This window comes from Dendropsophus ebraccatus, chromosome 1 (genome assembly GCF_027789765.1).
Source record: "Dendropsophus ebraccatus isolate aDenEbr1 chromosome 1, aDenEbr1.pat, whole genome shotgun sequence".
Taxonomy (NCBI): domain Eukaryota; kingdom Metazoa; phylum Chordata; class Amphibia; order Anura; family Hylidae; genus Dendropsophus; species Dendropsophus ebraccatus.
Window position 1 is genome coordinate 156,029,511 of NC_091454.1, and position 14,750 is coordinate 156,044,260.

A 14,750-nucleotide genomic window follows, 5' to 3' on the forward strand; every position below is an offset into this window, starting at 1 on the left:
GCGTTAAAGAATTATTCACTGACTGGCTGCTGCAGCCGGAGGCAACCGAATGCAGAGTCGGGATCAGCGCCATTACGGCGCAGACCCCGGCTGGGTGAAGACACGGGTATCGCTCCTCCGGGACAACGTCTCCGCCACTAGACACCAGGGAACAGCTGCATCAGGTAATCTGATGCAGCTGTCATCTTTGACAGCTGCATCCGATTATCTAATTAGTGGGTACGGCGATCGGACCGTACCCGCTAATAGCCGCGGTCCCGGGCTACATGCTGCACCTGGGACCACGGCCCCGCTCTGAACACCTGTGGGCGGCCCTGGACGTACAGGTACGTCCAGGATCGCCTAAGGGTTAAAACTGAGCTGAGAATTCCTGTTCTTTGATAAGGAGGAGACTGCTGAAAATGACACTGATCTGATTCACTTCCTTCCTCCGAGGTTACCCAAGTAACCTTTCCCATTTATGTCAGTGGAGCAGGTTCTGTATATTGTTGCCTTGCATATCTCTGAACGCTGTAAAAAACAGCTCAGGAACATTCACCGCCCCCATAATGTGAAAAAAAAACTATTACAATTACAATGAGAAACTAGAAACAGATTAGGGGGAAAAAGTGTTACTATATCTTGTTCAAATCACAAACATATATAAATCTAGGTGATACATTCCCTCTAAAATATATTCTCATAGAGAAACACAGTCACAGTCTATGACTAAAAAACAGATGTTGGCAGGTTAAAACAGGGAAAAACCAAGACTAGATCTTTTATTATTCACAGCAGGAAGTCAAGTCAAAAGCATTCCCATCATGCCTATGGTTTACACATGTGGGTTTCAGGAAGAGCTTGTAAAGGTCTGTTTATGCATATCCTTGTTCAGAATGGGTTTATTTATTCAAAAACTATACATGGAGATTCTTACCACAGAGTTCCCAAAGAGCTCCTCTTAGTTATAATGTATAGCTGAAACAACAGTGTCTTAAAATACTGGTAAATATAATTCTCTACCGTGCCATATATTATCCACTGTACATGTTTATATTTTATGGCCGTAACCTATATCCCACTACTGATTATCTGCAAGAGACAAACCGGATTAAAGTGTTATTACAAACTTCTGTAATTGCTTCTTTAGGTTGGCCAATAATAAAAAAATAGCACAATGACTGCCCTTGGGTGGTCCCATGACCAAGAATTAACAAAAGAAGAACTTTGTTTAGGTTAAGCAATAATAAACACATCTGCAAATGTTTCTGGCACTATAGAATGTCAACTGCAACCAAGAGCTACAAAAGGGGGGTGGGGGGCACAAGAAACTTAAAAAGCAGAAAACAGGAACTGATGGCACAAAAACATGACACTGGGGACATCATAAACAACTAAACCACTATAAACACCACATCTTACTTATTGCTGTATATAGCCAGCTTTAAACTATTGCAAAACCAAAACACACAATATTTTAAATCAGGGATTTCATATAGTGTTCTTCAAAACAATAAGCATAAACACATAGCTTTCTGACCCAACTTACTCTTTACCTGCCTACTGCCTTTTAGGAAAGAATTTAAAAAAACATGTTTGTTTTGTAACAAAAGTAACACAAAATAGGTCCATGACTGTGTCTGGTATTACAGCTCCAACAGAGGTTGTGGGGCTGTGCTGCAATACCACACACAACCTAAGGACAGGCGTGGCACTGCTTATAAAATTAAGTAGCTTTGTTTTCCTAATGTTTCTTTATTTTTTAACAGAACAACTTTTTATTTAACTGATATATTGATTCTATAATGACTGCTGACTAAGGCTGCATTCACATGTTCTGTGAAGTTGTCTGTGTGCAGGGACAAATTTATAGCTCATTTAATTGTATTGGGCTATTCACATGTTCAGTGTTTTCTTGGATCTCCAATATGTCAGGATATGTCATAACTCAGAACAGAAGCACAGCACCGATTCCTCCATAAAAATCAATGAGAACTATGTTTTTCACAGAAGTACACGAATGAGACATCCATGTAAAACACAAATGTGATGTAATCAATGTAATTTAAAACGCTTTAAACAGATCCGTGAAAAACAGACACTAAAGCAAAATGGATGTAAACATGGACAGTTTTGCTTGGATCAAGGAGGTAGCTAGCAGACTACATTCACGGATCAGGAAAAACACTGAAAGTGTGAAGGCAGCGTAAGGCTACATTCACACGTAAGTATTTTCATCTGTTCGACTCTGTCTCTTCCCCCCCCCCACTGGAACATTTTCTCATGTCTGAACATTGCACCGGTGTCTTAATGATCCAGCCCATGTGCCGTGCTGACACAGGTGATGAATAGTAGAAAATCTGCCAGCGGCATTCCTAATGATGAGGGTGGGGAGGAGGGACGGAGGGGTGGTGCAAAGTTAGGGCACACACACACTCTAGGCCACAGCCGTTTGGCAAAGGGCTGCAAGTTTAAAAGTTTTTTTAGGCAATAACTGCATCACCTGCCAAACAGACCCCAGGACAGATCTTTGATAAAAAGCAGCTATCCAATAGTGGGTTTTGTTCTGTTTTTCGGCGGGGGGGGGGGGGCGAACAGATTGTGGGTACAGAGACGCTTTAAGGGACCTGGAAATACTGAATCCGTTAAAACCCATTATTTTCTATGGTGTTATTCATACATCCAGTAAATTTGCAGATCTGCAATTCGTGATGAAAAAAATAGGACCTGTTGTAATACGGTCCGTGATTACGCAACAAACACCCCTATAGAAGTTTATGGAGAGTGCAAAATTTGCGGAGAGTACATTTCAATCTGCAAAACCATCTGTATCACAGATTCGTTTTTTATGACATCAACAAGCTCCTCCTGCCAGAAATATCCTGCTGAAAAGGAACGAGTGTAAAATGGCCCCCAGATGACTATGTGACCTTTTTTGTGGGGGTTGGGACAGCTAATGACATAGTTTTTGCCATCCCCTTTTTTTCTTCACTACACTTTTTGCGGATTAAAAAAAAAAAATGGTAAAAATATGAAACACAATACGGATGCAAAACAGATTATTTTTTGTGGATTAGGGATAAAAAAAATAGAGGATCCAGATTTTCATCCTTGTAAAGATACTGATGTGTGAATGTAGATTAAGGCCTTATTCACACGTTCAGTAATGTTTTCTAGTCCAGAAACAACCCACTAAAAATTACGGATTGGGCATCCGTAGTACATCCATATTTCCGTAAATCAGTTTTTACTACTGACTGCTTTATACAAGTTAATAAAGTTGAGTAGGTTAAAAAATAAAAATAGCACCAGTTTGCCCAACCCTTAAAATAAGTCACATGATTATGACCTATGAGTCATCCGTATTTTTTAATGGGAATACAGAAATACAGGCGCCAAACATGTTGCAATCCGTAAACAATTGATTTTTAATGAGAGGATTCATAAAAAATAAAAAAATAAAAATCTGGGTCTGCACTAGGACATGTCCTTTTTTTTTGTTCGGCATTGATTTTCATCCGTTTCATCTACTGATAGTGTGAGTAGCCCAATAGAAATCAATGTGCACTAACTCGGATACGGAAATACGGAGCCGTAAATTACGGGACGTGTGAATAAAGCCTAAAGCTAGATTTACATCACGATCTGTTTAATGTATCCGTTCAATGGGGAAGAAAAAAACGGATGGATGCTGTTGTATGCCATACATTTCGATGAGTTTTCCATTGACTTATAATATAAAAAAAATAATAAAAAAATAAAAATAAACAGATTTTGTAACATACACAAAAATGTGCAGTCTGTCATTAACCCCTTAAACACTGCGATTGAGCAGCTCCTGTCACTTATCGATTAAGACCCCTCACAGTGTGGTTGCTGGAGCCTCAGTCGAGCTCTATGAAAAGAACGCCGATAACATTGGTCAATGCTATGCTATGGCATAGCAATGATCAATGTACGCAATCTAATGATTGCATGTTAAAGTCCCCAAGGGGAACTTAGAAAAGTATAAAATAAAATAAAAAAGTTTTAAAAAATATCCCAAAGCCTCTCTCCCCAATAAAAGTTTAAATCCCCCCCTTCCCATTATACAAATAAAACATGTCAAAACAATTAAATAACAAAACTAACAGTTATATAAATTACAATAGAGCAATTTTAATAACACACACCACCACCACTATGAAACCATGCATACCGTTGTGGTCAGACTGACATATAAAATGAGGATAACATGTCAGTTTTACCATGAAGTGCACAGTAAGACACAGTAAAGTTTTAAAATTGCACCTTTCCCCAAATGTTTTTCCCAATTTCACCCCATAAATATAATTTTTGGTGTTCTGTCATACATATTTGAAAAAAAACAAGCCCTTACATGGAAAAATTAAAGGGCTATAGCTTTTATAAGGCAAGGAGAAAAAAATGGAAATTTGCGTGGTCATTTAGGCCATAATTGCCGATAAACAATCGCAAACAAGAGCTACTTGAAATCGCTCATTATATTACCCAATATTACCCAAAATGATAGTGGTTGGTTATGATAGTTAGTATAATTGTTTACTCTTCCTGATCTCAGCAAATGAACGTATGATGAGGATTACACTGAACGATTCATAACCGATCAGCGAACAAATGGGAATTACTGTATCCAGAATGTGCAACTACAGAGAACAAATAATGATTTTAAATTCAGCTCAAAAGATGCAATCAAGGACTCAAACTATTTTTTGATCGTTACCTGCATTCAAGCGAAGCAACTATCATTTAAAGTCGAACAATTTATTGCATGATAATCGTCTCATGTAATATGGCCCTTGTTCTGGCGATGTCCCAAACTGTTCCGCTATTGGAGAGGGGTGGCGTCGGCCATACAAAAAGCATACTCAGTGGAATTGCAACCGTCTCCACTGGTTTATGTGTTAGGATATGTGGAAGACTTAGCACTACCTGTTGTAGAACAAACTGCAGTAGCCAGTATTCTATTTATGGCGCGTAAGCTCATTGCACAGCATTGGCTAGACGAGACCCCGCCTTCGGTATCGGAATTTGTGGGAAAGGTTAATTGGCTGATTGGCATAGAAAGATATGCGTATGAACAACGAAAAGCATCCAAGAAATTCGAGAAACTCTGGGGAAAATGGTTGGCTATCCCTGAACTAGGGTCTCCAGGCTCTCGCACATAGGCTGGGAGGTGGGGTGTGCGGGGAGGAAGGAAGATCTATCTTATCATTGCCTGTATCTTGTCTTCGCTGGTTGGTGGGAGGTGTGCAGGGCTTGGCTTAGTCAGGCTACTCAGTTGAACGTTACATTTAATTGCTCTTTGTGTACATTTTTCATTTCCGGAAACATTCATGCGGTGGAATGAGGTCAAGATTCGTGGACTGCAGAATTTTACATATGCTCACGAGGACTATGGAACTGACAGGACTGAGGAGTGGGGGGAGGGTATGCCCTCTGGGGAGTTTTTGTTTGTTAATTTAAAAAAAAATGCATTTCTTTTAATAAAAATAATTTGGATTAAAAAAATATATATATGGCCCTTGGTTGTCAATGGCACTAGCCCAAGACAACTACTCTTTGAAACCTAGGCTGTGAAGTCAGTAAGCCACAGCTTAGAGCCGGTTCCTGATGAAATTCAGGAGTCAGACTCCAGCACCTTCATAAATGGCCTGGTGTACTTTACTGGTGTAAAGTATATTTGGGTCAGCAGCTTCTTCCTAATGTCCTACATGATCCTGGGGCAACCTCTGAGTGAATAAGGCAAATATATAAACAGATTCTCCTGTGTGTGCAGTGGATGCAACCAGTCTCCAGTCACCATGTCCTGAACAGCTCAATCTAGACTAAATGGAGCACTTTTTCTACTGAAAAACATCTATGTTACTAACTAAATATTCAACAGAAACAAAGGAAAACTGCTAACAATGCCAGATACCTGTGATATAGAGGTCAGGTATACTGATACAGAGGTCAGCCATAGGCCCAGATTTATCAGCTCTCTGTCAGCGGTTATGCTCCTGAAACCTTGCGGCCAGACAGGAACTACCTGGTTCAGCCAGTAAGTGACTGCAGCAGTGTCCTGCCTTAATCACCAATTGGCTGAGTGGGTATTTATGAATGGGGCCGTGACATCACAGGACCGGGAGCCTGGCGGGGGACCATGAGCAGTGACGCTGTATTGCAGGGCAAAGGGACGGGTAAATAGGACTTCTTTATTATGATGCAAACACCCTCTGTCCCCCCTGGATTTTTCACTGTTGCCCAGAATAGCCCCTTTAATTTTTGCCTCTCTCTCTAACACACACACACAGCCTGCCACAGCCATAACACACAATCTTCTCCCAAAGAGAAAACACCACATTGAGGACAGAGGTTATGGCTACACTACTTATGGCTTCTCCCTCTCTATATTACACAGGATATCTTTATATTACACTGCTGCTCATATACAATCATCTGGCATCAAGGAAGTGAACTGCACAGATCTCCCCCCACACAATGGAGTCTAAACTCAAAAACAAACTGCAGAAAAGAGACAGCCAACTTATCCTTGACCGCCCTTATCCAATAGGGCCAGTGCTTTGAGTTTTTGGTATATGAAGAAAACTAAATGTATATTAAAAAAAAAATTAAAAAGTTTTCTGGTTTTAATAAATAAGGTCCTTAGATTGATAGAACATAAAATATATTACTGAGGAACATTTATAAAATATGAAAATTCAAATTATTAAATTTTTAATTTTTTTTTTTAAAAGCTGGAGTCGGTACATTTTTTGTGACTCCGATCCTTGCCAAAACTAGCTCAGACTCAACAGTCCTATTTGAAACTACATAAGGTGGTGCCAACATTTTTTTTTTGTTGTTGTTGCTGTCCAACGATTATGTGATCAGTGCCAAAAAATATCAGGCCATAACGGTGCATTTGTACACTGGAAGTGTTGCATCTGTGTTGCAATTGCATAAAATGTTGAAAACACTTCTCAGGAGTTCTTATTTTAACCTTAGGGGTTGAACATCTAAACCATAAAAAAAAAAAAAAAAAATTATATAATATATATATTATATATATATGTCCCAATAGCCTTAAAGCGTCAAAGATTTTCTTTCTACCCAAAATTAAATCATGATGCTGGGAGCTCCTGGGTCCAGTCCGCCAAACACCATCCATGTACAGACCAAATTCTATGGACGTCTGAATGGCCCATTAGTCCCATTCTCTAAATACAGTTCTACATTTTCAGGGGAGATTCTGTTCCCCATTCTGAAGATTGCAGGAGTCCCAGCTGTCAGATCCCCTATGATGAGGTAGTTTTGTAGTTACGCTCTACCTACTTGTATTCATGGGCAACCCCCCTTAAAATACAAGAGCCTTAACTCCAAGGCATTTCTTATAATTTAGGTGATCTCAACATCCAATACATCATGCACTACAAAGCAACTTTGATTTCTTCCCCATGCTCACTCCCACTTACCCTTGATGAGTCATAGGATGGGCTAATCTGCCCACTTGTCCCCCATGAAGAAGTACCAGATCGTTCATCAATACCTAAAACAAGAGAATTACTACATTAAAGCATATATGCCAGCAGATTACATAATGTGATAAAAGGTTTCACTCCAATTATATTATAAAATATTCAACAATATCAAGGCCCATAGCCATCAACTAAAGATGTAGACCTATACAACCCATTTATTTTAAAGCGATACAGTCATCCCCCTGACAAGTATAATAAAATACACGCCCAAATACGTGTTCGTGTTCTGTGTGTCTTCAGACAAAATCTGTGCTTTTCTCCATCAGGTACGGATGACAGTATCACTTTAATGAGAGTATTCGAAAATTTATTAATCTCTGTTGCCCAAATTGTCCTTTGGGGTGGTCCCTGCCCCACCAGCCTTTAAGTGTAGATCTTTCCTGGTTTGGGTATAGGAAGTGACCCATCAAATCAAGGCTGGCAAGGCCTCCCCTAATAATTCATATTACCCACAGCATGGAAGTTATGATAGGTACCCTTTAAAATCATGACTTAGGGTGCGTTCACACCTACAGGATCTGCAGCTGATTTTCTGCAGCAGATTTCAGTTAAATAACTGAACACAGCATAAGATTTGATGCTGTGTTCAGTTATTTAACTGAAATCTGCTGCAGAAAATCAGCTGCAGATCCTGTAGGTGTGAACGCACCATTAAAGTGGTTTCCCAAATGAATGCTTAAGTGCAGCTTTACATAAGGGTGAGTGTGGGTCGGGGTTAGTCTGACTTCATATGTCACAAACTTTTTAAGGTGATGAGTAAGCCTTTAGAGACACTATTTAGGCCTATTCAGCAGTTCTAGTTATTTCTGCTACAAAACATAACAGCAAATCCTTCATTCTGCACGGGAATGGTCACCTAGTTGTCCCAAAATTGAAACAGTTTTGTGGCAATCTACTTCCGAATGCAAGATTCCTGCACAACCGAAAAGATCTAAGACAACTCTTATGGGGGCCTGAATTATACGGTTGTGACAAATGAAACAACCTGCCCTTAAAATGTTCTCTTTTGCCCATTATTTTTATATACCTATTGCATGTGTAATGACTACAAAAAGGTGGAAAGAAATCTAAAACTAAACATCATTAACAATATAATATATATATTTCAGGTAGTTGTGTTTTTTTTTTACACATCATAACTCTTCATAAAAAAAAAAGTAAAAGAATAGATGGTTTCTCAACAAGCAGATCAAAGATATTGGATTACAGTGTAATTCAGTGTGAGAATGCCTCTTGTGCAGTAAAACATAAAATATATATACCTAAATTGAGTTTTTAACAAAAGACACACTCTGAAAGCAAAGGCAACAAGAAAAGACAATATAGGGGGTGCGCTCACCAGCTGTTTTAGCTCGATCAAATAAATGTATCTGCCCAAACAAATCTAATTTTCCTGCTATATTAACGCTGAAGGTAGGAATTTCCATCCTATCCCCAGCTTTTCTTTATCCAATATGTTTTGGAAATAATTCTATTGTTTTCTGATTAAGACCAGAACAGAACAGCTTATGTTTGAGCAGGGCGCTATGCATACTGTCTGTGGCACAGTCACCATAGCTGTGTGCTACATATACAGCTGTACTCATCAAGGCTGAAAACGCATATTTAAAGTGACAATTTAAGAGAATGGGTACCTACAAGTAATTGCTATACTTTAAGATATAAATTGTGATGATTATATAAAATAAAATTGTGAAATAACACAGACAAATGTAGAACAAAAAAGACACATCCCAGGATGATAACACAGTAGTGACCAATGCTCAGTCTATGTGCATTGGTTATCTTTAGCATTCAATAGCGCTGGCTCACAAATACTTTCACGAAATGCCGCCTTTCGGGAACACAAACACCTATATGCTTTCAAAGAACATATCCACAAGGCTTTGTGACAACTCCTTAGGGTTTGCATTCACTATGCCATTTAACAACACTGCTACTTGTCTCTTGGTAACAGGCCAAGCTAAGAAATCTACAGAAAGCAAAGATAGCAATGCCACACCAGATAACTATTAACCCTTTGAGGACCAGGCCCAAAATGACCCAGTGGACCGCGCAAATTTTGATCTTAGTGTTTCCGTTTTTCCCTCCTCCCCTTCTAAGAGCTCTAGCACTCTCAGTTTTCTATCTACAAGCCATGTAATGGGTTATTTGTTACAGGAATAGTTGTACTTTGTAATGGCGTCATTCATTTTACCATAACATGTATGAGAGAATCCCAAATATATTATTTATGAAGATATAAATTGGTGAAATCGCAAAAAACAATGCAATATGGTAACGTTTGGGGGGTTCCTGTGTCTACGTAATGCACTATATGGTAAAAGCGACATGATACCATTACTCTATAGGTCAGTCCGAACACAACCATATGCAGGTTACACAGATTCTCTAATGTTATATATTTTTTTTAAATGAAATCCTTTTTTTTGGCAATTATAAATAAAATGGGACTATTGTGACGCTTATAACGGTTTTATTTTTTCACCTATGGGGCTGTATGAGATGTCATTTTTTCCGCCATGATCTCTAGTTTTTATTAATACCATATTTGTGAAGATCGGACGTTTTGATCACTTTTTATTAATTTTTTTATATATATATAATGTAACATAAAATCGGTAATCCGCGCACTTTTTTCCCTCTTCGTGTACGCCGTTTACCGTTCGCAATGACGCTTGTTATATTTTAATAGATCGGACAATTACGCATGCTACGGTATATTATATATTTAAGAGGTAAGAGACCTCCAGCAGTCCGTTTTACCGATCGGGACCCCCGCAGTCACACTGCGGGGGTCCCGATCGGTAAGTGACAGGGGACTCCCCCTGTCACTTACACTTAAACGCCGCGGTCGCGCCGCGATCGCGGCGTTTAAGGAGTTAATGACACGCGGCAGCGCGATCGCTGCAGCGTGTCATTACCGGTGAGGTCCCGGCTGCTGATTGCAGCCGGCCCCCACCTGCTATGAAGCGCGCTCCGCTCCGGAGCACGCTTCATAGCGGGAGAAACACCCAGGGCGTACAGTTACGCCCTAGGTCGTCTGGGGACAGACTTCCATGGCGTAACTATACGCCCTGGGTCGTCTAGTGGTAAAAGGGGTTGTCCAGCGAATTTTTTTTTTCTTTCAATTCAACTGGTTTCAGAAAGTTAAATAGATTTGTAATTTACTTCTATTTAAAAATCTCAAGTCTTCCCATACTTATAAGCTACTATATATCCTGCAGGAAGTGTTGTTTATTTACATTCAGAAACAGTGCTCTCTACTGACATCTCTGGTGGAGTCAGGAACTGTCCAGAGCAGCAGCAAATCCCCATAGAAAACCTCTCCAGCTCAGGACAGTTCCTGACTCCACCAGAGATGGCAGCAGAGAGCACTGTTTCTGAATGTAAATAAATAACACTTCCTGCAGGATATATAGTAGCTTATAAGTATGGGAAAACTTGAGATTTTTAAATAGAAGTAAATTACAAATCTATTTAACTTTTTTGATACCAGTTGATTTGAAAGAATTTTTTTTTTCACTGGACAACCCCTTTAAGTATTGGCCACTACTAGCCATGGCTGTATACTGCGTCTGTTTTCTTCTATAATTGTCAGAAGTCTTATTTCACAATTTATTTACTATAGTCATCACAATTTAGATAAATCTTCATGTAAAGGAATCAGTAAATGAAACTAATGGCTGTAATAGAAAAAGATACAAGTTGAAAGATATAAGTCAAAAGGGGTGTTACCCTCACAACTTGCACCCATGCACAGGAGAGGGGATAACAAGTTGATCAGTGAGGGTGCGACGCATGGCTATACAAATACAACAGAGCGTTCATACGTCTCTTAACCCCTCCATACACATTAGCTGCCTGAGCGGTAATGTTCACTGCTCTTCTCTCTTCTGACATCAGGGAAGAGTTGAGAAGGCCCCCCACACATAAGATGGTCAGACATTTCCACAATAACGGGTAGGTTTGGCCAACAAACATCCAATGTGTACAAGGGCTTTTAGCAGAGAAGAAGAAGTTAGTGTGAACAGAGCCTGCCTATAAGTCATGACAGCTAGGCTTGGATCCACAGAGAGATAATAAGGAGCAGAACTCTAATATTCTAAAATCATATTGATATTTATAGTTACCACATAGACCATATAAACAAGGTCCAAGGGTCAACATGGAGGATGAGCATTTCACAGCTAGGCCACCCTTTTCCCTAAAATGGTCATCCATGGCTATCTAACTCTCCACTACTACATGGATCTATGTGTATTATTATAGAAGACTTTCTTCTGTTCTGGAGCAGAACACCATACACAGTTCATCTGCTGCTAGAGAGATAGTTACTAGATTACAATTAGGCACCTGGCAGTGCCCCGTGCATTTTCATGCCATGTGAATTATGCTGCATCCACCTTCAAACTAATGAAGACAAATTCTGACAATATCTGACAATTCTGACTATTTTTGCTGCAAACCTCATTTCTCTAGCCACAAAAATTATTAGAACACCCTGGTGAAATGCCAATGTGAATAGAGCCTAAAAGTGCCCATACACATTAAAGCAATGCAAGCTACACAGGACAGTTCTGTTGCGGTAATGTGTATGGAGGTATGCAGACTCTCCATTGACGGCAGATATCAAGAGGAGAGGAGGATCAGGCATGTCTGGTTTTAGCAAGTTGATTCTTTATTCTCACAAAAGTGGGGCTTATTTCTCTGCCCCATCGTAAACACAGGCATGCTTGGCTGGGGAATAGCTGTCAGCTATTGAAGGTGTATGGGCAACTTATGATTAAGGGCGTATAGCCAGAAACGCGTCAGATGTGTATTTTCTCACTTATTTTGTATCTGCCTTTTGTTCGCTTTTAATGGAGTAAGAAATAAAGAACAAGTTTTACTGGAAGTGCTGACCTCCTTTTTGCCTTTACCTGTATGGGCAACTTAACACATTTGAACACTGCCTTAGTAAAACACTGCTTAATGTTACATGGTTGTAAATTACAGGTCCAAGATGTTTAGGGCCTTATAGGAAAAGTCTTTGAGAGCACATTGCTTTGATAAACAGAGTAATCCCATGCAGTCCACAGGAAAAAGACACAGGCTGCTAACAATCACTACTTGCATCACAGATCACTGATGCCAGCAAGTTGCAGGTCTATTTGCTATGCATTGCACATGTCAGGGTAAACGAAAGGTTACCATAATGGTTCTCACATGAGTTATTTTACTGGGTAATATACACAACCCCTGGATGTGTGTTTAAAGCAGCTTTGTCTTGTTCTCCAACAGTAGCTACATGATTACAAAGAGCAGAGAGAGGAATTCAGATGGGACCAATGTGGTTAAATGAGTACAAGGGTGACTGCTTTGTAGCCCAAATCTGCCATGTATATTTGTATTTGCAAATAACAGCATGAAAAGGATAAAGCATACTTTAATGATAGCAAAGTATGCCCATCAAAACGTGAAGTCGTATAAAAACGTTTAGCATTTTATAATACATAAAAAATACATTTTCCCATTTCATACTGTCTCATTCACATGTAATAGTGGACCCATTAATTCCTATGGCCCTGTTCACACAAACAGTATGTAGGCTGGTCAGCCCTAGTTTGGACCGCAAATGCAGTACAGATTACCATTCACCTATGAATGGGTCTTTGCAATGGCAAATGGCTACAGATGGCCATCCATAGTGCTGTCCATAGGTGCATGCCTGCAACCAGCACAACATACGTGTTAACTGGGCCTGACACCAATTATGAGCTATACTGAATCACATAAGGAAGATGTCTTACCTTGCTCAGTAAGTCATAAAGTCTAAATATTTAGCCCAATTTTACACAGCCGTATTTAGAAACAGGATTTGGCTAACAAACACTGATGCAAAATATTGACCAAAATACACCCATACTAAAGGATGCAGTCAAGAAACAGCTGACTTGCACCGCTACAGTAGAATTGCCGATATATGAGAGCTGTCAGTGTCGCTCCAAACAAGTGCCCTGTGTAGATAACCTGGCTCAGTGCAGGACACGACCTGGAGCAGCCATTTCAGGCACCCTGCACTGCTATCCACTCCCTCCCTGCTTCTTGTTCCGCATGAAATAAAGTCAAGCCCAGAACACTGATCTGTGAGTGCTAGTTACTTTTCTACTTGCATACACCCATATTTAAGTTGCCAAACAGTGCATCTATAGATGAATTCAATACAACATACTAAGTAAATAGAATCTTAAAATGGAAAACAGTTTTCAGTCACCTATCACAGGAGCATTGAATACAGTGGTGCCTTAGATTACGAGCATAATTCGTTCCAGGACTGTGCTTGTAATCCAAATCCATTTTTAAACTAAAGCTAATTTTTCCATAAGAAATCATTGAAACGCAGACAATTCGTTCCACACCCCAAAAATAATGATGTATTATTCTGAATAACATTTAAAACAAACGAAACAAACATTTAGAAGAAGCTGAATATGTGATACTGTACAGTATAGCAATCAGCATGTGGTGTTTGTAGATACAGGATGGAACTGCAGATCCCCATAATGAAGTAGCGTAGTACCTCAGAGGTCTGTGTGGTCACATGACAGCAATAGGGAGGGGGGGGGGGGGGGGGTCAGCATGGACCAATCAGGAAGTGAGAATCAGATCTGTGCAGGAGGACAGTGACAGAAACAGTGACAGCAGTGTGAATGGCTGTATAGTGCAGGCACATAATAGCAGCAGTGTGTATAGCTAAGTGTGAGTGCAGGCACATTATAGCAGGAAGGAGAGGATGGGAAACACAAGGACTGACAGAGACTGCAGGAAGCATGAAGGAATGAGCAGGACATATGTGGGCACATACATGCAGCACTCTCTGTTTGGGGAGAGAGGGGTTACAGCTATGAAGAGATTACCTCCACAGTCCAGTCCTCTGATGTAAGCCCCAGTCTGAAGTGGATCTGCTATGATTTGGAAGGTGAGGGAGACTTCCTGGGTCAGAATACAGTGCTGTATACCTCGCTATGCAGACCATGCCGCTCCCCCACTTACCCTCCCACCCAGTACAGGGAGCTCTTAAACCAAAGCAATGCTCTTAAAAGAAGTCACAATTTTGAAAAACTGAGCTCTTAAACCAAAACGCTCTCAATCTTTAAGTTACTCTTAAACCAAGGTACCACCGTACTTACCTTTAGTGCTGCTCTGGGATCCAGCATCTTAGTAAATAACAGTTTTATTTTGCACCAA

The 14,750-nt window shown here is 40.0% G+C and overlaps 1 protein-coding gene across 5 annotated transcripts in view; it reads right to left on the bottom strand.

The window, feature by feature from the left end:
• The window catches only part of TCF12 (transcription factor 12), a 169,792-nt gene that overhangs the window by 117,251 nt on the left and 37,791 nt on the right, over positions 1–14,750 (bottom strand). For all 5 annotated transcript variants that reach the window (XM_069982394.1, XM_069982387.1, XM_069982372.1 and 2 more), the window contains exon 4: positions 7,455–7,528. In XM_069982394.1, the coding sequence (XP_069838495.1) occupies positions 7,455–7,528 (74 nt within the window). The remainder of the gene's footprint in view (positions 1–7,454; positions 7,529–14,750) is intronic.